Raw genomic sequence first — 27,797 nt, forward strand, 5'->3', positions numbered from 1 at the left:
TTGTTTGTCCCTGTCTCACTCTCTGTTTTCCTCTTCAGCTATGTCAACCACTCCTGTGCGCCCAACTGTGTTGCCGAGGTGGTGACGTTTGACAAAGAGGACAAGATCATCATCATCTCCAGTCGCAGGATTCCCAAGGGAGAAGAGGTGAGACACAGAGCCCTGGGCACCATCTGCATGTCCATTTATAGTTTTTGTACATACGCAGTATACCGTTTTTGTACCACTGTGTACATAATATACAGTTTCCTTCACTGATTTAAAGTCGTTTAAATCTTAACTGGCTCTTTAGGGGGTCTTGATTGTGTTACTGTAAAGCATGTTTGGACAACTAAACCAGGTTTTATGAATACATGTTACAGCAGTGTTGTTATTGACCTTCTCTGTTTCTTCTCTTAGCTGACGTACGACTATCAGTTTGACTTTGAGGACGATCAGCACAAGATCCCTTGCCACTGCGGAGCCTGGAATTGCCGAAAGTGGATGAACTAAACTAACTGGGAGAAATGGAGAGGAAAAAAATATGGATGGAATGAGAGAGTTCCTCCTTTCTCCCGGGTGCCAGAACACTACTGCGCCAAAGCCTTTAGAATATTACTACTACTACTACTACCCAGTTCATAAGCTGTTCGTAAGCTGTTCATAAGCTGACGAACGAGGAGGGAAACTGACCTCCAAAACAATAAAAGACTCAGACGTTTGCATTCACACCTGTAGCCAAAGGTTTGAAGAGCATTATGGATATAAAAGCAAACAAACCACCTCTATTGACATCCAACCGAATGATGGGACAGTCTTTTTGTGGATGAACTGTGTCCTCTGCCAAAAGCAACTCTTTCCTCTACCTACTGCTCCCACTTCAGTAACTATGGATGGAATACAATCCTCTCCACATCTACCAAATGTTCAGATTCTATGTGATATCAATACTCTTAGGGCAGACCTTACCTTGAGCTTTGAAGAAAGAAGACATTTTAAGTACTAAGAAATAACTAATGCATTTTGTTTTTAAAGGCAGACCTATCCTCCTCCTGCACACCCCCCTTCCTACCCCCAAGGAAAATACAAGTTCCCATCGTCATTGGTGAAGATTGACTTCCCAACGTGGATATTATTGGCTAGCTAGACAATCCTGAAGACAGTGGCTCTGAGTAGAGAAGAACTATGTATTGTTGAGAGGCAGAAGAGAAAGATGTCAGATACTATAAAAGTTGACCTGTGGCTCCAGAGGCACCAGACAGAAAGACAGGTGTTTTATTATTGTTCTGACTGACTAAAGGTGGGTTAGTTGGACCCTCAGTCTACCTCATTAATCTAGTGGGAAGTGACTGCTTACTTTGTATAAATACTGTTAACTGCTACTTGTGGAGGGGGGAGAGAATGTTGTTTTCATTAGGCTAATAGTATATAGCCTTCTCGGACAAGCAGGGAAACTTTAACTAACAGCAGGTTTGTTCTCTGTTCTATGCTGATGATCATTTTACAATAATGAGCCAACAATCCTATTATTAATTAATGATGTATACAGACAGAAGGAATTATATGATCGTTTATTGGTTAAGCCATCGCATTAATATCAATCACAAGCTTAACAGGTGTCTTTAAATGACTCCTGATCATATGTATCGACTTTTATTGTTTTTCCATTCTCTGCGTGTTGGAATTGACACAATAACAGTCACCCATGTGTTGCTGAGGACTGAGAGGGAGAGATAGGTGTGAATGATTGTTGCTTACACAGCTTCAGTATGTAAAGTGAAGCAGGATCACACCGCTAATTGAACAAGTCTTTGGCAAGACGATCAAGTCCAACTAATGAGTGAAGGAAATGTAATGTACGCTTGCTGCTTAATGCCTTTAAGTCACACATTAAGCAGAAAGCTTGCTGGTAATGATGCAAGATTAATATCCCATTTGTTTTTCACCTTTTAGTCCTTCAAATCCCATCTGCATTTTGATCTTTTCTTTTCTCGAATGACATCAATCATGAATCTAGCCTCTTCCTCTCTTTATCATGTAGTGGACTGTTGTAAACTTTACTGTAGTGGGTCTTTCTCTGCCTGGCCCTGCCTGTCTAACCACACCACAGCTAGGTGTATTTATAAAGGTCCCTGTATTGTGGTTTTCTAGTGGTAGTACGGTGTTCTATACTGGAGGCTTGAAGAAATGGCAGGGGAAGACTTGTTTAAAAAAAAAAAAAGGGCATTCTTTTTTTATGAAAGTAAATAAATCTTTAAAGAAAGTGTGTGGGGGTTCTGAAGTCTCCATGACGACGTCTCCCTTCTACTTGTACTCTTCTACCTTGACCTCACGTAAGAAAAATGCAAAAGTGTACAAACTGTATATTATATACTATAGGGGGCAACAAACTATCAACCCCTTTTTAATCAATAAAAATCTAAAATTGTAGAGAAATAAAGTTGATTTAAAAAATCTACCACTGGATATCATTTTATGAGAGATTAAGCTGTGTGTGTGTGTGTGTGTGTGTATATATATATATATATATATATAAATAGCGAACTATGTAATATCTATGTATATGAACCAGTGTTTTTGCATTTACCTGTTTTTCTATTAGCGTTTTTTGCTATAAGATGTCAGTTTCTTAAAATAGGTATGTGGACACGGCTGGTCTTCTCCAATGACATGGACGAGAAGCCACGGGGTCCAGAAAGTTGATCCATTATGGAAAGTTGTTATTACATGAGAAATCACTTCCTGTGTTAAAGGAGTACAATGGTGCATTTAATTTTTATTTATGCTACTGCTTGTCGTTTTACCAAAACCTATCTATTCATTGGATTTAAAATTAAATGGAAAATCTTAAACTCTTCCTTGACTGAGATATTAGTTATTAAATATGATTGGTGTTTTATTTTTATCTTCCCTATAGAAGTGAATGTGTTTGTATATCTTGTGAAAACTGCTACTCGGCCTGTATGTCATGACTAAATATTCAAAGTGAACCCCGTACTTCCGTACCTGAGAATGAATTGCACTCTCAATAGTAAATTAATGGAGTAATTCTCTAAAAGTTGTATGAGGCAGTGATTGCTATTTTTTTCTTGGTATGTTTATATTTCAAGGAAAGACCATGAGACATTTTGCCGCTCACTGGATTTCAGCCTAAATAATTTCTTGAATATCTTATGATTTAAATAAAGATTGCAAAAAAATGTTTTTTACCTAACCTTTTAAAAAATGTTTGTTACAGCAGCGCTTTTAGGGAATATTAACAAAAGAAGTTTGTGGCATGTTTTGTATGACTGTAATTTTTTTTGGACGACGGCAGAGGTTGCATCTCTTTCAATACAGCTTTCCCCATTTCTTTCTCTGCTTTTTTTTTTTCTTGTAAAGGAAAATAAAATGCATTTGAAATATAATCTTGGATCTTTATTTTTTATAAAACAAATGCAACTTAAAATTGGTTCTGAAGTTAAAGTAGGCTAAATCTAAGTGACATTGACTCAAATTAAAACTATCACCTACAAACTATTCTGGAAAAGATTGGTTTTTGAAATATTGAAGGTGTATACAGTATGAACAGGATGTTTGATAAAACTAATTCCCATGACAGACCAAAATATGGACAGGAATATGATATTAGGTTCTATTGACAACCATTTGTTCCTCAAAGCTCATGAAATACCAGGATTGACCCCAAAGTACTTAAATCAGTGGTATAATCCTTTCCAATATTATAGTACCAGCAACATACATTTATTGGTATACACACCCTATATCAAAATGAAAAACAAATAGAATGCATCTTTACCTCTGAAAAGATGGAGGTACCAATGTTGAGACAGCATGCAGAACAAGGGAAAGGGGGATACCTAGTCAGTTCAACTGAAATGTGTCTACCACATTTAACCCAACCCCACTGAATCAGAGGTGCCGGCGTCTGCCATAATTGACATCGTCTTCGGCGCTCAGGGAACAGTGGGTTAATTGCCTTGCTTAGGGGCAGAACAAGGGAATATCAGAACATGTCCTGTTTCAGAGAGCCTAGTTCCAAGTGTTAGCCTAATAACCATTATATAATGCACATCCAACCTATTCTTGCCTTGTTCGATCAAAATTAAAACAAATTCTGAAAATAAATATGGGGAGATAGTTAACTATTCCAGTGCCAATAAAAGGGAAAATAGATGGCTACAACTCAAGAAAGGACAGTGTTTTGCTCTACTTTCCTTTGAGTTCTGCATCTCAGAGAAACTGAAAGTACCACTGAAGATGTTGCTGAAAAATGACTACACCCCCAATGAGAAAACATATGTTTATATACAAATTAAAACAGATCCATCAGTAATGTATAATAAAACAGGATTTTCATTGCCACCGTTTTGCCTCGTTTGCTCAGTGTATTGGCCACTAGCACTACCCACAGGTGAAATGAGGCCATTTTGTTAGAATGAACATGTGAAAGCCGATAGTTATCGAGGTTGGAGCTACCCCAGCTAACTTATCACATGCAGAATTAAAAAGATGTTATATATCATCTGACTGGCTGAGACATTGGCTTCCTCATCACATCAAATATCAGTGTATTCATCAAAATATGAAATAATACAACTATTAACAAATAAATAAAACCCTTAAAAAACATCCCTGCCAGATTTAAAACATTCAAATAAAAATAAACTGGACCAAATGTAATATTGGATACATGTAGGAGTCACGTACAAGGAGGAGTGAGTCACAGACTGAGTGCAACATGTTTTTCTGTGGAGTATTCAAGTAGCAGAATGCACACTACATCGGTTTAAATAAAAACACAATGTTAAATGACCAATGGGAAATGTTGTCCAATAAACTACATGCTATTCCAGGCTTCTGAAAGCAGTATAGGAATGGCTGCAGTCTACTCTCCTGATGTTGGGACATGTCTGTAGAAGTGCCTTATATGGTAGGTTGGTTTCATCCTGAAACAGACGGTGGGGGACAAAAACAGTGCTTGTGCTACTCTCCCACATGCAAAAGCAATACATTGCCATGAAAACAAACAAGTTATAACACAATATTCTAACTTAAAAATGTGGGCATGAAGTCACATCAATGAGTTTTCAGGATGTAGCGAGTCCGTTGAAGGGAAATCTTTTCTTAAGATGTATTTTTTTTTTTTTTTTTTTTTTTCAAACAAAATTCCTGTCACTGTACAATAGTAATAATTCCTGCCTCAGAACACAAAACAAACTGAACAGGGCAGTTTGTATTGATAATAATGGTAGTATTAACAGCTGTAGTGTTGTAGTGAGGTGAAAAGGGAAGGAGAGGAGGGTGGGTTAACATGGTGAAGGAGAACAAAGGGAGGAAGAGAGAAGGGGCAGAAGGGAATTTCAGTAGTTTTGGATAAAAAGTTGAGGTAGGCCTTGTCACAACTTGGAGAGTGGCTTTTAAACTGGCAGGATTTGGTCTCAGTCCTTTCTTTCCCTGTGTAGTGTCAGTCCTCTGTAGCCTGGTCCCAAATGGCACTCTAGTGCATATATAGGGCACTACTTTTGACCAGAGCTCTATAGGCCTTGGTCAAAAGTAGTGCACTACACTGGGAATAGGGTGCCCTTTGGGACACAATTCATGTCTTCTGTAGTTGTGAGTCTCCAGCGAGCTACATGGCTCTGCCGTCCGTCCCACACCGAGCTTACATCTTGATGTCCTCTTCAACACTGAGCTGAGCCAGGGTCTTCTTGATGCGTAGAGCTGTGAGGCGGGCTGCGCCGTTAGAGTACCAGCACTCCCTCATGATCTTACCCATCACACGCAGAGACTGGAGGAGAAGAGTGAGAGGGTTCGAGTCGGTCAACACGCAATCAACCAACTACACACAAAGGAAATGTCTAACGATTTGCCTTGTATGAATAAAGTACAATAAAAATTAAGATTTTTTGTTTCCACCATATCTACATTTAAACGCTCAGTCAAATGCAATAACTTAAGTCAACAAACACAATGTTTCTGTCCAGCGGTGTTTGTATTTGTGCTCTCTCATTACCTCGTAGCTCTGCCACCAGTTGGGTACGTTAGGCCTCAGCCTCTGGTCACACACTACTTTCCTCATCTCATCTATGGAAGGGTCAGAGGGCACCAGGTCAAAGTAGGGGAGCTGGTACTCTTCATGGATACCTATAGGGGGGCAGAGGAGCAGCCAGGTCACTCATGAACACATATCAGAACATCTGTTCATATTAATGTGGTTCCTGAGAAGTTACAGGGTGTTTGAAGGGATCGGTTTGAGCAAGCTGTGGCGCAGAATCCCTAATGTTAACTCATAATGACTAGTTATTATTTGTGGCACAAGGTGATTTGTAGATCAGTGAGTCTATGCAGTTTGTCATTTAATCAATCTCAAGCGCGCACAAACCTTCTCCAGGCGTTGTGAGATTTGATCATCTGTGCAACACGACTCCAAGAAAGACTTGAAACCCAGTCAGTGTCTTACCTCCAGTGTTGCAGCGGCGTGCGATCTCCCAGTACACCAGCCCCAGGGCGTAGATATCAGCACACTTAAATGAGTCAAAGTGTTTCATGTTGATGGTCTCTTCCAGGACCTCTGGAGCCATATACCTGGAACAGACAGGATTGAATTAAAGTTACTTTTAAAACCAACTTAAAGATTGAAAAGAAGTGTGTGTGTGTGAGATATGTGATGGGGCAACCAGTGGTCTCAGTACCTCTTGGTGCCAACGCGCTGGTTAGGGGCGATGTCTATAGTATCAGAGATGGACTCGTGGCGTACTGCCAGCCCCAGGTCAGCGATGGCACACATGCCATTCTTCTTCACCAGAATGTTCTTAGACTTCAGATCCCGGTGGGCGATGCCGGGCTTACCTAGAGAGGAACACACACACCGAGTTGGAAGACTGGAATGGAGGGAGCACACAATATTGCAACCAGGTCAATTAATGTCTGTACTGTCTATTTTGTTAAAGGTTTGTAATGTCTACTACTATGTAAACAGTCAAGTATTTTGTCTGTAATGTATTTTTAGTTGTGTGTTGGACGCCAGGAAGATTAGCTGTCGTCAAGGCGTCAGCTAATGAGAATCCTTATAAAATTCAAAGGTAGGGCAATCGGTGCAAGCTATGGCCATGGTGAGGGGTGTAACATGCAAAGTGATGAAAAACTTAAAACCAGCAACAAAAAAAAAAGATCTGGAATCCCTTATATTTACATATAGCAGTTCTGGCTCGGACAAGGCTAACTTCCTTACTAAATCAGTTAAAAATATCTGGAATATTTTAACAAGAGAGGAGCTGGCTAAACCACCAATCATTCTGGTTACCTGGGCCACGTTCAGTTGCCAAACATTGCAGATAGAAATGGCATGAATAGAGCCGACATGATTCCTTGTTCTGCATGTCAGAGGAATGTTTGTTCTACATAACATATTTCTATCTGAATGTTCCAAAACTGCTGAACGCGCCCTAGTCTATGAATGTAAACACGTATGGGCTGAGTGAACGTGTATGGTCCGTATAATTCATCTCCCCGCTGTGCTAACCCTGCGTTCCAAGTATCTCCATGTGCAGGTGAGCCAGGCCGCTGGCAGCAGACAAGGACAGTTTGATCATGCCCTCGATGGTCACAGAGTAGTGGTTCAGGTAGTCAAACAGAGAGCCGTGCTCGTGGTAGTCTGACACCAGCCACAGCTGAGTCCATGTGCCGTTATCTGGAGAGGGAGAGAAGACAGAGACAGAAGGGAGGGAGAGAGGAGAATTCTACAGTCAATAAAAAACTACAGCCAGTAGGTGCCCTATTTTGAAATGCACCTACATAACATCAGAGATACAATGCCTTCAGAAAGTACTCACATGCCTCAATTTTTCCACAATACACACACACACATATATATATATATATATGTATTTTTTGTATTATTTTAAGATGCACATTTACTGAGGAGTGGCTCCTGTCTGGCAACTCTACCATAAAGGCCTGATTGATGGAGTGTTGTTGCAGAGATGGTTGTCCTTCTGGAAGGTTCTCCCATCTCCATAGAGGAACTCTGGAGCTCTGTCAGAGTGACCATTGGGTTCTTGGTCACCTCCCTGACCAAGGCCCTTCTCTCCTGATTGCTCAGTTTGGCCGGGCGGCCAGCTCTAGGAAGAGTCTTGGTGGTTTCAAACTTCTTCCATTTAAGAATGGAGGCCACTGTGTTCTTGCGGAACTTCAATGCTGCAGAAATGTTTTGGTACCCTTCCCAAGATCTGTGCCTCGACACAGTCCTGTCTTGGAGCTCTACGGACAATTCCTTGGTTTTTGCTCTGACATGTCCTGTGAACTGTGGGACCTTAATATAGACAGGTGTGTGCCACCAAATCATGTCCAATCAATTTAATTTACCACAGGTGGACTCCAATCAAGCAGTAGAAACATCAAGGATGATCAATGGAAAACAGATGCACCGGAGCTCAATATCAAGTCTCATAGCAAAGGGTCTGAATACTTATGTAAATAAGGCATCTGGTTTTATTTTTCTGAAAACATATACTTATTTGTTTGAAACCTGAACGTCTTGCTTCAGATGAGGCAAGTCTTACCTCGCTTCAAATTTAAATCCAACCATAGAGGCAATTATTTTATAATGATTTCCATATACCATTGAAACCAGTAACCTATTTCTTTCATGTTCTCTTGGTTTTCAAATCAACTTTCTTTCATTGTCCATTCGCCAAAGGCACAATCCTAGTCATATTAGTAACCCATGCTAGTTGTTGCATCTTCAGATCTCCCATCTTTCTAGATTTCTAACGGATATTTTCATCTCCGTCACATGAAACTGCTCGCAGGTGCGGTGCCCTTTTGACAGCGTTATCCCACTAATTGCATTATGGAACAAACATTTGCGCGTAGCCTACTGCTTTGTGCACATTGCTGCGCTTATAATGTGAGGAACTAATAGTTTACTGGTTGTATGAATGTGGGATCTATCTTCCCACAACAGTTCCAGAGTCTATTTGGAACAGGCTATTTCTTTCATGCACAGCACAACAAGCTGACCAATAGAATAGGTACACCTTTCTACTATGGGGGATATTAGATTGACATAGGCTAGCGATGTTGCTGTTCATTACTCGTCTTGCTGGCTGAGGAAAAGTAAACAATTATCCTAACATCATTGAAAGTCATTGAAAGTCATTGAAAATAAGAATTTGTTCTTAACTGACTTGCCTAGTTAAATAAAGGTGAAATAAAAAATGTCATAAAATCAGGTTACACATGCAATGCATATGGGTCCAGTACATTTCTAAAATGTCTTGTAAATAAATGCTGCTGGTCAAACGCCCAGCGCTACAACGGAAACCCTGCCCTATTGTGTGTGTGGTGAGAGAACGCTCACCTTTATTGTCTGCGGCAATGAATCCCAGAATGTTCTCGTGTCGCAGCATGACGGTCTGGTAGATCTCAGCCTCTCTGAACCACGAGCGCTCCTCCCGGGAAGAGAAGATCTTCACCGCCACGTCTCCTCCACGCCACTTCCCCCGCCACACCTCTCCAAAGCGGCCTTTCCCTATGATCTCCTGCAAAACAATGGTCCTGGCTACGGTACGCTGCACAAACAGGGGCAGGCCTGCAGAGGGAAGCAGAGAGAAGAGCAAATAGTGGTACTCTTGGCTGATGCCATTTGGCTTTTACCTAAATACAAACTTGTATGCATCTACTATATTCCTTATGGAAAAGGCTAAAGGATATTCTTAACATTGAACAGCAACACCTAGTGTAATATACCCTCTGCTTGTAGGAGAGGGTAGAGGATACTGCTCAAAAATAAGCATGCTTTGCAGTTCCATATCTAGAACCTTTTATTCAAACAGTGTAGGCTCAGTCTACTCACCAGAACCAGACCCGGAGGTGGACATGTCATAGATGAGATCCTGCAGGGTCTTGTCCTTGGCCAGGTAAAGGTGTTCACAGGAGGGGTCCTCCACCTCCAGCCTCTGCCTGTGGCTGTACCAGAAGAGAGATTTATTGTCTCTATGGTGAGAACTTGAAATGCACCTTCTGGTCATCTCAACCCACCCAGATCTGATACCAGCAGCCCTCCAGTTGCCAGGTCAGTTCCCACCCAGGGCTTGAACTAGCAACCTTCCAGCTACTGGCCCACCTCTCTAACCTCTAGGCTACCTGATGGACCACCTGTAGGGCCCTCCCATCACGCAGTGCCAACTCACCTGTAGGGCCCTCCCATCACGCAGTGCCAACTCACCTGTAGGGCCATCCCATCACGCAGTGCCAACTCACCTGTAGGGCCCTCCCATCACGCAGTGCCAACCAACCTGTAGGGCCCTCCCATCACGCAGTGCCAACCAACCTGTAGGGCCCTCCCATCACGCAGTGCCAACTCACCTGTAGGGCCCTCCCATCACACAGTGCCAACTCACCTGTAGGCCCTCTGGTGGTGTTGGAACAGGAACACTCCCACCAGCAGCAGCATGCACAGAAGGAAGACTGGCCCTGCGATCACAGCCACAAGCTCCACCGGCCCCCAGGGGCCACCAGAGCTCACTGGGACTGGAGAGGGAGACATTGAGAACAGGGCAGTGGTATTACCATCTTTCCGGTTTAAACTAAACACAAAGGGTGCATCTCAATAGTCCAAAGTGGCTTCCTCTCATCACCTCTCCCTTATATGCACTGAAATGAAAGCATTGGAGGGGTAAAAGCAACATGGTGAATGTCTACAAGGGGGTGGCCTTCACCAGTCCTGTTCTCTCAAATGACTGCAGATAAAGGAGACGATGACAGGAAGTTATTCTGGTGGAATGCACATGCAATACACGGCTGGTGTAACTTCAGCTTTACTCACGTGAGGGGACCTTGAGGTCAACGCTGTTGCAGTAGTCAGTGTAGCAGCAGTGTGTGTTGAGCAGTCCCTCAGCACTCAGACAGTAGAAAGGTTGGCCAGGGGGCACAAGGCTGTCTCTGGTAATACAGATCCTTACATGCTGCTCATGCCCCTGGATGAAGGACGTGGAGGCCATGCAGGCCCCGTCCGTCTCACACTCATAACCAGACTTTGCACAGTTGGTGCAGTTACACCGCAGGGCTGGGGAAAAGAGAGAGGAAGGAGGTTAGAAAAAACGCCAATTGATAGATTTTTTATTTGGTCAGTAAAAACAAATTGTGATCGGGATTGCGAAGTCAGACATTTCTGTTGTGGTCTGAGGAGCATCATGAGAGCTTGAATCAGAGACCAAGATAAGACATGGAGAGAGCTTCAGAAATTTCCATAACAGAATGAGATGAACTGTCGTTGATGGCCTTGAGCAATAAACCTACAGTCCTGTCCATAAGCGGAAAACAATTGACTTACTGCAGTGACCACATTTTTTCCAGCAGAGGGCATCCTAAACCAACTAAGAAAAACATGCATACATTCCATCTAAATGGACTACCCAGGATAGTCCCAATCAGAATAGACTCAACACACCCAGTGGAGTGGGGTTCGTGCAGACAGCCCTGGCTGAAACCAGATCCACCACTGCAGATGAACCCAAAACACACAGAGGAGAGGAAGGGAGAGGACACTGTCCTGGGAGCTTACAATGTAGAATTTTAGCAACCAGGAAATGACAGCGCGATTTCTACATTGGCCGCATGACCCAATTTCCACTATTATAAGACAGCAAAAAATAGATGCCAGCCCAGTAGGAGAAATCAAAAAAAGGTGAATATCACAGCCAATCACAACACTGGCGGGTAGGGATGGGCGATATGGCCTAAACATGAAAAAAAAAAAAGGTTTTTAACTTATTGTTGAGATACAATACATGACCATAAGTATGTGAACGCCTGCTCGGCCAACATCTCATTCCAAAACCTTTTTCCTCATGCAACACGACATCTCCTTCGAAAAGAGCTGATCAGGCTGTTGATTGTGGCCTGTTGTCCCACTCTTCAATGGCTGTGCGAAATTGCTGGACATTGGTGGGAACTGGAACAGTGTCCTACACGTCGATCCAGAGCACCCAAAACATGCTTAATGGGTGACATGTCTGGTGAGTATGCAGGCCATGGAAGAACAGACATTTTCAGCTGCCAGGAATTGTGTACAGATCCTTGTAACATGGGGCCGTGCAGTATCATACTGAAACATGAGGTGATGGCGGTGGATGAATGGCACAACAACGGGCCTTAGGATCTCGTCACGGTATCTCTGTGCATTCAAATTGCCATCGATAAAATGCAATTGTGTTCGTTGTCCTTGGTTTATGCCTGCCCATACCATAACCCCACCACCACGGGGCACTCTGTTCACAACATTGACATCATCAAACCCCTCACCCACACAACGCCATACACGTTGTCTGCCTTCTGCCCAGTACAGTTGAAATCACAATTCATCCGTGAACACCACGAGAGACGGTGACCATTTGCCGACAGAAGTCAGTTACGACGCCAAACTGCAGTCAGGTCAAGACTCTGGTGAGGACGAGCATGCAGTTGAGTTTCTTTAAGACGGTTTCTGACAGTTTGTGCAGAAATTATTGGGTTGTGCAAACCCACAGTTTCATCTGCTGTCTGGTCTCAGACCATCCCGCAGGTGAAGAAGCCGGATGTGGAGGTCCTGGGCTGGCGTGGTTACACGTGGTCTGTGGTTTTGAGGCCGGTTGGACGTACTGCCAAATTCTCGAAAACAATGTTGGAGGCGGCTTATAGTAGAGAAATGAACAGTCAATTCTCTGGCAACGGCTCTGGTGGATATTCCTGCAGTTAGCATGCCAATTACACACTCCCTCAAAATAAGTGTTTTGTGCGTATGGAACATTTCTGGTATGTTTTATTTCAACTCATGAAACATGGGACCAACACTTCACCTTACTCACTCACCACATGCTATTGAGTAGCTCGCTAATCTTTATATTTCAAGCTTAGCCAACTTGGATCTATTTGTTAGGTAAAACAGTTGAATTGTTATGAACACACCCTTCTGTCCATCTCCAATGGTTTTAACAGCATGCATTCCTAGCCTGTGCACTTTGTTCAGATGTTGAAATCAAGTGGCCTACCTTTTTCTCAGAATGAGAACGAGTTGCCAATTCCTTATACAACTACGCTTTATGCTTATTGCCCATTTCTAAAACAGACTAGACAGCTAGTATAACAGTCTGACTAAACTGCTGCTAGTGGTACCATGGTACCACAATGTGCGTGCGACAGACTGGGCAATCATTTTCCAGATTCAATGTTCATCGATACTCCTCTTTTAGTAGTGCCTGCTCTGCGCACAATATGAGGAGTTGAGACAAACCGGGTATCGTTATAAAGGTTAACTTCTATTACAGTAAAACAAATGTTGATGTCTTTCGGTGTCCATATGACCGATTCTGTTGGACCAAACCTCAAATAGCAAGTTAAAACCGCTCGTCAGAGAGGAAGAAGTGATTTCATCTTTGATGTGAGTGGCAGGGGGAGGGGCTTGGTGTGTGGGGTGTCAATCTACCATGTAGGTTCTTAACTCTGGGCAACATGGGCCTGGGAGGCTCACAGGGATATTGGTATCCACAGTACTCTACCAATTATACATATTTTTTGTTCAGATGTTGAAATCAAGTGGCCTACCTTTTTCTCAGAATGAGAACAGGTTGCCAATTCCTTATACAACATCTGAACAAAACCTTTAACGCCAACCTTTTATTCCAAAACATTATTATTTTTTTTACTTACATAAATACAGTAATTTAAAAGACGCACTATGCAGAAATCGCCTCACCATTTCCTGGTTGCAAAAATTCAAATAGTTCCCCTAATTTCAGTTTGTTACAAAACAAGCTAGTGTAGAGAATCATTGTACCATCTAAACCTCTGAAATATATTTTCCTTAACCAAAAACATTGTTTGAAGCTGGTGTACAAAACCAAAATGTAAGACCGGGAAGCATAGAAATATAGCGCACAGAACAGATCTACCGTTTCTTAAAATTGCTTTCAATGAAGATGACAGAACTTACATTTCTGGGCCTTTAAAGTGTTATTTCCCAGTGCCCGAGGGACCTGGTTCACCCGGCCATGCACAGCCGAAGTCACAGTAACACTCCTTGTTGTGTATTCTTTTTTATCTCACTTGAGTTGTGTTCCGATTATGAGGAGGTCCCTGATGAATTTGCTGTTACAAAAGGGCTCCCTGGTCCCAAAACGTTTGAGAGCTGCTGCCCTTGAGTCATGAATTTCATAGTAAATTGGAGGGCAGTTAGGCTACTGCTTTCAATACTAGTAGAAAAATTGGCAAAAATTTAGTTACATGGTCCGACATTGACAGTATATTACAGACCGTAGTAGGGGGTTCTTCAGTCACATTAGTTACCTTGTCAATTAGGGACAGACGTCAGACCTGAAACTTTAAGTGTGACCACTAATTGCAGTCTCAGACAGTCTGGCCTCTCACAGACCTGTGGACATGATCACTGCTCTCACAGGAGTAGTGTAGAGTATTCCTCATCCCTCGGAACAACTAGTTCCACCTGTCTGGGTCCTTGGCAGTTTATTTCCTCAAGCATGTTAGTTGGGCCTACTCTTAGTTGGAGTTCAGAATGCAGACCTGGAATATGATGATTAGGTGGTCATTCATATTACAAATGGATTTCAAATACTAGGCCTGTCCTGAGCTCTGTCAAAATTAAAAGGAAGCACTGGTTGTGGCAACAACGTTTTATTAATTCCTTCCTTCACTGTGTTACGTTCCAAATGGCACCCTATTCCGTATTTAGTGTGATACTGGGGCTCTGGTCAAAAGGAGTGCACTACATAGGGAATAGCGTGCCATTTGGGACCGTACATGTCTGTCTGGCCGGAACACAGCAGGAATGATAGGAACTTCACACTTTCTTGCAGCCAAAACAGCTCCATCTATCCAGCGTTCAAGTCTTATTGTTTTTAAGTCAAAGTCTAGACCGGCTTTTAATGACTGAATGTCACAGCTGCTTGCTATAGCTAGCTGTAGACCTCACAGCTGGGGGGGACGCATAAGCCCCCGCCCCCCACCACCACCCTTATTGTCTCCTCCCATCATATCAGTTCTCCACAGAAGAGGACATTTTCAGGCAATCTTTATAGGACATTAGAAGTTTGCATCAAAAATAGATTTATTGTTCAAAACCAACACGTTTCATCAAATGTCGTCATCATGGTATTTGATCTGTATTCTCTATCCCCAGAGCACAAGGTCTGGTGAGTGTGTGACCCACCCGCCACTCCGGCTGCCCCTCCCCCATTCACCCTCTCCATGCTCTTTGTTGGGCACAGGGCCAGTGCAGTCGCTCCTCGTTTCCCTCTAATCTCAGCACAAAGGACCAGTGTAAGGACAGCAATTATGTGGACTGGATACAAGAGCAGAGTTCACCCAACCAACTCAAACACCACACTGTGCCTGACTGTCCTTCCCACGGGCCATTCATATTTAGATATTAGGCCTACTCAATTCGGTTTCAAAACGTCAAGGAAATTAAATCATGAGCAAAAATGTTGTTCTCTGATGGCTCTCTTTATTTTGGGCACTGATGGGTCGTGGTAGTTCCCCCGCCCCTCATTCTCAGTTTGAGTACGTTGGTACATCAGTCATTTTTTCTTTCTTCAAATCTATGTTCAAGTGTAGTATGTTTCCATCTAGGTTTTTTAAATTGAGCTTGGAGAAATTGTGATCTTTTCACACTTGTACAGCTGTTGTGCAGCTCAAGGTCCAGATCAGATCCAGCTTGGCTAGTTTTAAAGCCATAATAACCATAAGGACTAACTGGCCACAACCCAAGGCTCTGGTAGGCCACAGACCACACAGTGACCAGTCAATAACTACTTCTAGGAACGGCTGCTGTGCTGTGTTCAGCCATGTTGGTTTTCCTTCCTCAGTTGCTGGGGTACTGGTTCTCTGTCTATGTACCCAGAAAGCACTATCACCTCTATTGCCCAGCTCACAGACAAGATAGAGGTGTGTTTGAATACATTCAAACACACTGAAAATATGTTCAAGATTGATCTGACCTCTAAGGAATGGCCACATCGACATTCTCTGATGTATTCAAGAAGACTTCTGTTCTCCAGTCATCATAAGGCTAGAGGGAGTCTGTAGCATAGCAGACTCTCCTTGTACCTCTCTCTTAGTTCAAGGCTGATCCCCTCTGTTATGGACATCTTCCCTCAGGCTTTGAAAACTTCTGTAAACTGTGTGTGTTGTCTGGGCCAATCGCCAGGCTATAGAAGGTCTGCAGCAGCCTCTCTGCCTGCGTCTTTCTCCCTGTCATATGTAGCTAAACCATGTTCTCTATACAGCTTCAGATTAGACTGGCTTGTTTTTCTCCCTTTGTCAGAGCCTGCTGCTTCACCGCTGTGTAATCTGCAGGAAATGTGTGTCAACTTTATTGAACATGAACACGCTCCACTAGGAGTTACTTACTGGCATTTTCCCGGTCAGACCGACATACTGCTGATGAGATGTAGCAAGACATCATAGACTCACTCCACTTAAAAAAAAAAAAAATGTTCCAACAACACACATGCAAATGTGAGCACACACCCACACATTTAAAAAACACACACACCCACACAGCAGCTGTTGAACTGTGGGAATCGCTCCCAGGACTTGGGTGGGGTGGTTTGGCCACTTGCATGTCACCGTCACTCATCATGATGGTGCAATGTGTGTGTGTGTGTGTGTGGGAATGCGTAAACCTGGGAAGTGGGTTGAGTAAGACCGAGGGGAGAGGGAATAGTGTAACAAACTCAGAGAAAGATTCATGGATACCAAGGAGAGATGTGGTGGTTAACCTTTTTATGCAGGTTTTATGTAAATTCTGTTGCTGTTGAAAGTCCAAACCTAGAGGTAGTCCTAAAGCGTGTACTGACATGGCTTGCCAGTGAGTTGGATAGACAGACTAGTGCTAACAGGAGAGAGCTCAAGGGCTGTTTGAAAAGCCTCCAGAACAGGGAAAGGATTAGCAGAAAGCTTCAGAGTAAATCCCCCTTTTTTCTCCATCCGGAAGACGTTGAGGTCTGACAGAGCCCTTTAGGGGTCTGTCTTTAGTAGGTACCAAGCCTGAATCCACCCGGTCCCCTCAGGGTTGGAATGCATTCTAAAGCCACAGTGATTGGGCAGCTATTGTAGCCAGGTTAAAAACAGTATGAACCCTGTATTCACCATTGAGCACAGCGTTTAGTCTGGTTTAACCAGGCTACTGCCATTGTCCTTGGATCAGTTCTTAAGCTGCCACTCTTCACTGGCACCCCAGTCTGTTCCTCCCCTAACTGACTGGGGATCAGTGTGTTGTCCCCATCTGTGAATACCGGTCCTGCTGATATAGCGTAACAAATCTAAAGAAAGTATTTTTCATTCATATCGGAATCAGATTACTTCCTGGGCTGCAGCAACCAAACAGGCTCCTTATCTAGTTCCATGTCTTTGTAAGAGTTGAGTCTGTCAGATTGGAATATCGGTCTTAATTTGAATGTTTTAGTGCAATATTACGTATGCCTGTATCGCAAGAAGCAAGTATATTTTTTATTTTTATGAGCGTCTTTTTAACACCCGCCTGTTCTCGCGGCGTCTTCTTGGTCTCCTTCTGCGGTGACACGGCACCTGCCCCTTTACGCCCCACACACCAAGCCCCTCCCCCTGCCACTCACATCAAAGATGAGATCACTTCTTCCTCTGACGAGCGGTTTCAACTTGCTATTTGCATTTGAGGTTTGGTCCAACAGAATCGGTCATATGGACACCGAAAGACATTGCAACATTTATTTTACTGTAATAGAGGTTAACCTTTATAACGATACCCGGTTTGTCTCAACTCCTCATATTGTGCGCAGAGCAGGCACTACTAAAAGAGGAGTACCGATGAACATTGAATCTGGAAAATGATTGCCCAGTCTGTCGCACGCACATTGTGGTACCATGTACCACTAGCAGCAGTTTATTCAGACTGTTATACTAGCTGTCTAGTCTGTTTTAGAAATGGGCAATAAGCATAAAGCGTAGTTGTATAAGGAATTGGCAACTCGTTCTCATTCTGAGAAGTAAGGTAGGCCACTTGATTTCAACATCTGAACAAAAAATATGTATAATTGGTAGAGTACTGTGGATACCAATATCCCTGTGAGCCTCCCAGGCCCATGTTGCCCAGAGTTAAGAATATACAGTTTACATACACCTTAGCCAAATACATTTAAACTCAGGTTTCACAATTCCTGACATTAAATCCAAGTACAAATTCCCTGTCTTTAGGTCAGTTAGGATCACCACTTTATTTTAAGAATGTGAAATGTCAGAAGAGAGATTTATTTCAGCTTTTATTTATTTCATCACATTCCAAGTGGGTCAGAAGTTTACATACACTCAATTAGTATTTGGTAGCACTGTCTTAAAATTGCTTAACTTAAATGTTTTGGGTAGCCTTCCACAATAAGTTGGGTGAATTTTGTCCCATTCCTCCTGACAGAGCTAGTGTAACTGAGTCAGGTTTGTTGGCCTCCTTGCTGTCCTTAAGCCATTTTGCCACAACATTGGAATTATGCTTGGGGTCATTGTCCATTTGGAAGACCCATTTGCGACCAAGCTTTAACTTCCTGACTGATGTCTTGAGATGTTGCTTCAATATATCCACATAATTTTCCTCTCTCATGATGCCATCTATTTTGTGAAGTACACCAGTCCCTCTTGCAGCAACGCAACCCCACAACATGATGCTGCCACCCCCGTGCTTCACGGTTGGGATGGTGTTCTTTGGCTTGCAAACCTCCCTGTTTCCCCTCCAAACATAACGATGGTCATTATGGCCAAAGAGTTCTATTTTTGTTTCATCAGACCAGAGGACACTTCTCCAAAAAGTACGATCTTTGCCCCCATGTGCAGTTGCAAACCGTAGTCTAGCTTTATGGCGGTTTTGGAGCAGTGGCTTCTTCCTTGCCGAGCGGCCTTTCAGGTTATGTCGATATAGGACTCGTTTTACTGTGGATACACATATTTTTGTACCTGTTTCCTCCAACATCTTCACAAGGTCCTTTGCTGTTGTTCTGGGATTGATTTGCACTTTTCGCACCAAAGTATGTTTATCTCTAAGAGACAGAACGCGTCTCCTTCCTGAGCGGTATGACGACTGCGTGGTCCCATGGTGTTTATACTTGCGTACTATTGTTTGTACAGATGAACGTGGTACCTTCAGGCGTTTGGAAATTGCTCCCAAGGATGAACCAGACATGTAGAGGTCTACAATTTGTTTTCTGAGGTCTTGGCTGATTTCTTTTGATTTTTTCATGATATCAAGCAAAGAGGCACTGAGTTTGAAGGTAGGCCTTGAAATACATCCACAGGTATACCTGCAATTGACTCAAATAGTGTCAATTAGCCTATCAGAAGCTTCTAAAGCCATGACATCATTTTCTGGAATTTTCCAAGCTGTTTAAAGGCACAGTCAACTTAGTGTATGTAAACTTCTGACCCACTGGAATTGTGATACAGTGAAATAATCTGTCTGAACAATTGTTGGAAAAATGACTTGTGTCATGCACAAAGTAGATGTCTTAACCGAATTTCCACAAATTTCTTATTAACAAACTATAGTTTTGGCGTGGTTGAAAAACGAGTTTTAATGACTCCAACCTAAATGTATGTAAACTTCCGACTTCAACTGTACATGGTAGATGAATAATAGGACATTGTATTACACACTTTAAAAAGTATTCCACAAATCCTTTGGCCGAAAGTCATTGAATATGTTGTTAGTAATAATCATTTAAAAAAAATTAAAAAATGAAATGCAGTACCTCCACGGACCAGACCCCACTCCGAGAACCCCTGGACCCCAATAATTTGTTTCCTAAATAGCTTCTGAAGTTGTATAATTATATTCATTCATGGAAAATCCCCAGCCCCCCAATTTACTGAAAGGTTTCTGTTTTGGAGATGAGGTTTTCATCCAACAGCAACAATACCATAGCGATCATGTCCATGGGTCAATGAGAGGCCAGAATGTCTGCAGCTGTAATTAGCCATCCAGAGCGTTCTCGGTTGACGGAGGTCATTAGAGGGGGCCGGGTAATTAAAGGGGAAAGCTACACTCATCCCCAGCAGACCCAGGCTACAACATTCACCACACAGAGAGAAGAAGAGGTTATTAGCCAGGTTGTTAAAGGGATAGTTCTGGATTTTGGCAATAAAGCCCGACCTGCTGGCGGCTCCAGAGACGGGCTCCAACCACCACCAACTGTATATGTGCACGCAGGAAAATAGGTCATGCTGCAGGCAGCACATAGAGAAGGAAAATAACTGATAATTGATCACATGGTGTAAGAATGAATGCAACGAATTGATTGAGTTTTATTGATGGACAGCCTTGTAGAACCAAAACACAGCCTGCCTCTGATCAACAAACATGGAAGGCTCAAGCATTCCGACAAGAGCCGTTCACAATCTAGTCCGGTTGCAGCTACAACTAGACCTTGTTTCAAAAAGGTATCAACAACTAGATTTACATCCAACTGGCAACAGATTCACATGCAAATTTATTTTAAAAATATGTATAAAAACAATATGTTTTGACTTGTTGCAAATTAAAAGGCTATACGTGATGACGTTGTGCACAAAATGGGTTTCCATCGCATTTTCAACTCTACTGATGGTTCTCTCACAAACAAATGTAGGGTTATATGGTTGTGTGACCACTCTGGTATTGGCATGTGAGCTCTAGCCAACAGACTGCAGATAAGTACAGAGTGCACATGTTGCCTACATCAGATTATTATGGACAAAAGTCCAATTTTTTTATTTCTCAAAGCGTCAATAATCATGTCACCAGAACAAGACCCTCAATATTTTATTGGATAGGAGCATCAAGCTCATCACTGTGCATTTTCACCACAACGTATTTCATCTGTAGCATAATAAACTGCATACTTTCCTGACGAGTCGTAGTGGGAGGACCACACATCATGTCATTACGTGACTCAAAGTTTACTTCAATATGTTATATCAATATTTGCGCATAGTCACGTTTCCACCGACATTTCTCGCGTAATTCATTTTACCTACACAAAAACATCCCACCTTGTCTAGCGTATTTTGTTTTGTCGACATTTGGAAAGTTTAATGAAGAATTCTGTTTCCATCAGGCCATTTTATATCCCACATGTACTTTACCCACATAAAGAGGTTGGATGGAACCTGGTTAATAAATAACCATATTTGTATGCATAACAGTCTTCAATGGAAGCACCAATAAGCCCCCTGTGGTGAATGAGAAGCTTGTAGAATCATGATTCTTTAGGCAATGCTCTAGGCATTACTGAATCAAACGAACGAAATTTGTAGAAAGATCTGTTCTTTTCACTGAAGGAGTTGAAAAAAAATAAAATCAGCCATTAAAAAGAGTCCAACTTCACATGACTTGTGACTCCCAGGCAGCTCTGTTCCTGTACATTCCCCTGACTCTGATCTGGTAGACAGGCATGCACATGTTGGAATCTGACTTGATGCGCTCCTTTCCATTTCCACAACATCATTAGGACATGAAACAGCACCACAGCAGCAGCTGTAGGGATAGTTCAGCAGCACACAGAATCATACTCTGTTTACAGTTCAGCCAAGGAAAAAGGGTATTTTCTTGTCTTTATTAAGTCATCTCTGATTACATGAGATCTGATTCTGAACACGCGAGGCAACGACAGGCAGTGGCTACAAGAGCAGTAGCCTTGGCTGCATAATACAGCAGCAATGCAGCAGGCTAGTTAGAGCTATTAAACCACAGAGCTTCCTTTACCGACAAGGAAACAGAACCCAGACTAGATATATGCCTATAGGTTACTGGCAGAGGGGGCAGAGGAAGGAAGCATAAGTGGGACGACAGATAAAAGTCTGATGGGACAGCCAGGTCCAATATAGGATTTGTGAATGTGACACAGGAGATAGAGAAAGCAACAGAAAGAGAGTAAAAGGGGACCGAGAGAGATGAAGAGGAAGACGGCAGAGAGAGACAGGAGAGAGGAAGAGAAAGACATCAGACCTGAGGCTGAATGGACCTGACAACAGACCCCAGTTCTAGACCTGGATGCTCTTCTGGTTAACCAATAGATCTTTATAGATTGGCTAGGCCTTCTAAGGCAATAAATTCACCTTATTAGCGTAAAATAAATATATTATAGGCTATGCAGAGCTGTGGTCGGGTCCATTTGGGACTAGGCAATATATCTAATCATTATTATGAGCATGTGTCTTTTTGGTCTCGTCTCCTTAACTCATTCTGTGCGCTGTCTGCTTAGCTCCTTCCCACTCGTACACACAGACACCAAGTCCCTCCCCATGCCACTCATAACAACAAAGACGAAAGATAACTGTTGTCAGAGGAAAAGTTTCAACTCACTATTTACATTTGAAGTTTGGTCCAACAGAATCGGTTGATTCTCCTAACGATACCTTTTCATGACTCAATTGCCAACATTTAGAACAGAGAAGAGCCTACTTGGCAACTCGTGCTCATTCTGAGTAATAAACATCACCTTATCCAGGTAGCCCACTTGATTTCAACATCTAAACAAAGTGAACAGGCTGTTGTTTAAACAGTTGGAGACAGACAGGAGGGTGTATTCATAACAGTTCAACTGTTCTACCTTGTTAACAAACAAATAGATCCAAGTTGGCTAGACTTTAAATATACAAACTAGCTGGCTACTCGCTAGCGGTGGGCTTGTGCTTGTGAAACTGTTTGAAACCGGTGTTAATGTTCTATAAAGACTGCTACCAGACGTTGTTCATTATTAGTGGATGTGCATGGTTCTGGTTACATTTGTAACAAAAATTGCCATTTTCATAGACTTGAAAGCCAGATCGGTGATTGAAAAAAAAAGCAGGTTAAACTATTTTGATAAAATAATGTAATTATTGGTAGGTCTTATGGTTGTTGAAGGCTTATATTTAGCCTAGGTATACTTTTATAAGCCCTGAACTCATTAGATTATTCCTGACTGTTTGAAAAGCAGTGTATTGACCTTTAATTGTGCACCAAAGCTTAGAGAAAAACATCAATCGATAGATACACAAAAATAAGTTACGTCACAAAGGCATGTAGGCCTCATGATGACTAAGCTAATGACTAGTAAGTTCAATTGATGCCATCAACAGGAGACGAAGCTGGCGTCCTGTGAGCCATGACGATCCTGTGAGTAAATTAATACAGTCACAGACCAGACCCCCAGGGCCTACAGTAGCGCAACAACTTTTCGTTTTTAACCGCACTAGCTAGGCTACTTCTGGGTCCATCTGGTTTCAGCTTTGCCATGGCATAATCCATTATGTGGTGTGAAACTGTGGCTCCAGACAGAGCCGAGTGGGCCCCTCTTCATAAAGCAGCCCCAGCCCAGCTGGACAAGCCCAGTCTGTCTGCTTGGCCTGAGAAACCAACCTCCTCCGCTCTCACTGGTACTTGAGGACTACATTACGCTGGAGTGTGACATTTGGCTAACCCAGTCAAATGGTCAACTCAGGTACATCCCAGCCAGTCCTAGATATAGTTTCGCATAGAGTTTCAACCCTGTAGTCTTGGCTGCTTTCACCTCTACCCATCTCACTTCAACACTGTCTATTTGAAAATACTAAAATGTGAGCAATCACAGTGCACCATGTCCTTATCTAAAAAACATCCGGACGAGGGAGGAATGCAATGTTGCTCTCTGATTCTTGGAAGTTGAATGAGTCACTTAATTTAGTTATGTTAACAGGTGGCAGCAGACTTGAGGTTATTGACATTGGCAGATATGGGTAACTTTCTCAGTCTCTCCATTTTAAAATGTTTTTGTGAGTGGCAAGTTGCAACGGGGAGATTTTATATTTATCAGGATCCCCCTTAGCCGACGCCAATGGCGACAGCTAGTCAGTTACACATTCACACAACAACTAGGTCACATGGGAAAGGGGGATACCTAGTCAGTTTTACAACTGAATGCATACAACTGAAATGCATCTTTGGGATTTAACCCAACTGAATCAGAGAGATGCGGGGGGCTGCCATAAATGACATCCATGTCCTCGGGGCCCGGGAAACAGTGGGTTAACTGCGTTGCTCAGGGGAAGAACAGATTGTCAGGTCAGGGATTCGATCCAGCAACCTTTCGGTTACTGGCCCAACGCTCTAAACACTAGGCTACTTGCCGCTCAGTGGAGAGGCGTTGTGCCTTGAGGTATTGCTTTATTTGTTTTGTGAAACCAGGTTTGCTGTTCACTTGCGCTATATAAGATGGAAGGTTCCGCGCCCTCATGGCTCTGTATAATACTGTATGTTTCCTTGAATTTGTTCTGGACCTGGGGACTGTGAAAAGACCACTGGTGGCATGTCTGGTGGGGTAAGTGTGTGTAAGTTGACTATGCAAACAATTTGGAATTTCCAACACAATGTTCCGTATAAAAACAAGAAGTGAAAGTCAGTCTCGCCTCAACTCTTAACCAAGAGTGGCACGCCTAGTATTAATATTAGCCCTCCAATTAAAATGAAGAGCAAGACGTGTCGCTTTGTTCTGGGCCAGCTGCAGCTTAACTAGGTATTTCTTTGCAGCACTGGACCGCATGAATGGACAATAAGCAAGATAAAACTAGAGCCTGCAGGACTTACTTTGTGGAGTCAAAAAAGCATATCTTTACTACGGACACACCTCTCCCCATCTTTACAACAATTGAATTTATATGTTTTGACCATGACAGTTTACAATCTAAGGTTACACAAAGTAATTTATTCTCCTCAACTTGGTCAACAGCCACACCATTCATTACCAGATTCAGACGAGGTCCAGAACTGAATAAATTATTTGTACCAAATACATTGCTCATAGTTTTAGAGATGTTCAGGACCAGTTTATTACTGACCACCCATTTCAAAACAGACTGCAACTCTTTGTTAAGGGTTTCAGTGACTTCATTAGCTGTGGTTGCTGATGCATGTATGGTTGAGTCATCAGCATACATGGACACACATGCTTTGTTTAATGCCAGTGGCAGGTCATTGGTAAAAATAGGAAAGAGTAGAGGGCCTAGAGAGCTGCCTTGCAGTACACCACACTTTACATGTTTGACATTAGAGAAGCTTCCATTGAAAAAAAACCTCCTGAGTTCTATTATATAGACTGCCATATCGTAGATTCAGAGCTGAAGTTGAAAAGCCATAACACAGGTTCTCAACAACAGGTCATGGTCAATAATGTCAAAGGCTGCACTGATATCTAACAGTACAGCTCACACAATTTGGCTTCCCTCCAGGCCTGAGGACAAAGATTTTCCTCTAGGCTCAAATTAAAGACATGACAGATAGGAGTGGCTATAGAGTCAGCTACCATCGTCAGTAACTTTACATCTAAGTTGTCAATGCCAGGAGGTTTGTTATAATTGATCAATAATCATTTCTCCACCTCTACCACACTAACGTTACAAAATTCTAATGTTTTTTTATTTTACCCCTTTTTCGTGATATCCAATTATGATCTTGTCTCATCGCCCTCCCGGGTGGCGCAGTGGTCTAGGGCACTGCATCGCAGTGCTAGCTGCGCCACCAGAGTCTCTGGGTTCGCGCCCAGGCTGGGCTGGGTTCGCGCCCAGGCTCTGTCGCAGCCGGCCGCAACCGGGAGGTCCGTGGGGCGACGCACAATTGGCATAGCGTCGTCCGGGTTAGGGAGGGTTTGGCCGGTAGGGATATCCTTGTCTCAGTATGTAAAATGTAATATGTAATATGTAAAATGTAATAAAATGTATGCACTCTACTGTAAGTCGCTCTGGATAAGAGCGTCTGCTAAATGACTAAAATGTAAAAAAAAATGTAATCGCTGCAACTCCCCAACGGGCTCGAGAGAGGCGAAGGTCGAGTGATGCGTCATCCGAAATAAGACACGCCAAACAGCACTTCTTAACACCCGCCCGCTTAACCCGGAAGCCAGCCGCACCAATGTGTCGGAGGAAACACCGTTCAACTGACAATCATAGACAGCCTGCAGGCTCCCACCCCACCAAAAGGAGTCGCTAGAGCATGATGAGCCCCCCCCCACCCCCCCCCCCCCCCCCCCCCCCCCCCTCCCAAACCTTCCCCTAACCCGGACGACGCTGGGCCAATTGTGCACCACCCTATTGGACTCCGGGTCGCAGGCCGGTTGTGAAACAGCCTTGGAACTAACCTGGGTCTGTAGTGATGCCTCACGCACTGTGATGCAGTGCCTTAGGCTGCTGCACCACGCGGGAGGCCACAAAGTTCTAACTTGCAATGTCTTTCCATATAGAGAACAAAGTATCACACAGAGGAAAATAACTACACACTCCCAGCCCTTCTCTACAATGCCTCAAGTGGAACAATAATGTTCAAATGATTTTGAATCTGAAATAAACTTCACCCTCTCAACAGTTTAAAAAAAGTGACAGTAAGTTTAACACAACCAGGCGGTGTAACCAACAACACAAACAAGTCTAGCTAGTAGCTATATAGACTAAAGACACCATATGCCAAATTCAAATCAATATTAATTAATTTATAATGCCTTGGATCTGGTCATCAGCTTCTCTGAGCAGAAGGGCGCTGTGGGAGGGGGGGGGGGGGGGGGGGGGGGGGCATAGCAGGAGTCTGTAAAGACCCCCATTCGCCACATTTCCATCACAAAGAACCCAGACTTAAACTTCGACATCTGTCTGGGTCGGCTGAATGGACGGCTGGTGGTCACAAAACACATTTTTTACTCCGGAGATTAACAATTTATTTACTTCTTATGTATAAAAACATTTTTTTTTTTATAGCACCCCCTCTGAGGAATAAATAGTCTGGATTCCTGTATCCAGTTCTCGGTTAAAGGATATACATTATTTCAGTTGAGATAGCTATTAGAGACACATACAAGACACATACAATCACAAAAACCTCTAAACGCGTGACTATGAGTCTTTCACTTTCGTGTTATATGCGGAAGAGCGCCCCCCCTTCCACATCTAGCCTATTCTAATCACGAGCCGCCAGTCGATTGTTTAGTAAACACAAACGCATAACACCGCCGCTCACAGATAACTGTAGCGTTAACGTCAACAGAAACGCGTGGCTTCATTTCAAGACAAACATGAAGCAATGTTGAAATGCACAGACTACATTGTTAGCCTGGTCCCTTTGTGCACACCTGATCAGCAAACTAACCAAGCAGTTACAGTAGCTCGAAACAGACGCAAACATGTTTTGTTAGCTAACGTTTCGTTAGCGAGCTACATCGACTCACTCACACGCTAATCACATTTTCTATTTATATAACCAGCTAAGCAAACCAGATGCATAGATTACAGAAATACACGTGCCATGTTTCACCGGCTGTGTTATTCAACGAGTTTAGCAAGTAGTACTAGCTATAATGTGTTTGCGGTTTACAAATTCTAGACAGGCAGCGCCATGATGATCGACAGGCGATGCCAGCCAAGCCATTCTCCCTCTCATCAAACAAACAAAACATACACGAAGACAAAAGCCAAAGGGGCCATACGTAACCATTTCACTTACCATCACCGATGGCTACGAACCCAAACAGGGTCAGTAACGTGAGAATGATTTGTTTTAAAGCCATTTCGTCAGCATTCCCATCGCATTCGGAGTGTGGTATTGTAAACACCACCGTCAGACCTAAACACACCACAAACCATACAGCCACCGCCAGACAGACAGACAACCAGCCAGGCGAAGTCTTCTTCTTTGGGTTTTATGGAGAACTACAAGCAAAAAGGTGTATTGTCGCCTCCAAACGTGTGGGATGAAAATAAAATACAAAAAGCCAGGCGAAGTGATGCAGACAGCGTAGTTAATTAAATCGGTGTGCGGT

The 27,797-nt window shown here is 43.0% G+C and overlaps 2 protein-coding genes across 2 annotated transcripts in view; one reads left to right on the plus strand and one right to left on the minus strand.

Moving 5' to 3' along the window:
- LOC120059601 (histone-lysine N-methyltransferase 2D-like) overlaps nt 1-2,433 on the plus strand; it is a 44,961-nt gene extending 42,528 nt beyond the window's left edge. Inside the window, exons 49-50 of the mRNA XM_039008731.1 lie at nt 39-147; nt 400-2,433. Coding sequence (XP_038864659.1) covers nt 39-147; nt 400-492 — 202 coding nt within the window. The 3' untranslated portion in view covers nt 493-2,433. The remainder of the gene's footprint in view (nt 1-38; nt 148-399) is intronic.
- A 1,834-nt stretch (nt 2,434-4,267) lies between these two features.
- On the minus strand, nt 4,268-27,797 carry LOC120059119 (activin receptor type-1B-like). Its single transcript, XM_039007931.1, has 10 exons — nt 27,482-27,797; nt 10,811-11,050; nt 10,386-10,515; nt 9,839-9,951; nt 9,344-9,574; nt 7,505-7,672; nt 6,675-6,831; nt 6,443-6,567; nt 5,996-6,126; nt 4,268-5,770 (listed from the first exon to the last, which is right to left on the minus strand). Exons 1-10 carry the CDS (start codon nt 27,543-27,545, stop codon nt 5,645-5,647), a joined length of 1,485 nt encoding a protein of 494 aa, XP_038863859.1. The 5' UTR covers nt 27,546-27,797; the 3' UTR covers nt 4,268-5,644.

This window comes from Salvelinus namaycush, chromosome 14, assembly GCF_016432855.1.
Source record: "Salvelinus namaycush isolate Seneca chromosome 14, SaNama_1.0, whole genome shotgun sequence".
In the NCBI taxonomy this organism is placed as follows: Eukaryota; Metazoa; Chordata; class Actinopteri; order Salmoniformes; family Salmonidae; genus Salvelinus; species Salvelinus namaycush.

Bases quoted from the DNA above. Each gene is read 5' to 3' on its own strand.
- LOC120059119 (XM_039007931.1), bottom strand. From the start codon at position 27,545: ATGGCTTTAAAACAAATCATTCTCACGTTACTGACCCTGTTTGGGTTC. The intron at 6,568-6,674 runs GTACTGAGACCA...TGTCTGTTCCAG, and splicing joins CAGCGCGTTGGCACCAAGAG to GTATATGGCTCCAGAGGTCC. The intron at 5,771-5,995 runs GTAATGAGAGAG...CTTCTCCTCCAG, and splicing joins ACTGGTGGCAGAGCTACGAG to TCTCTGCGTGTGATGGGTAA.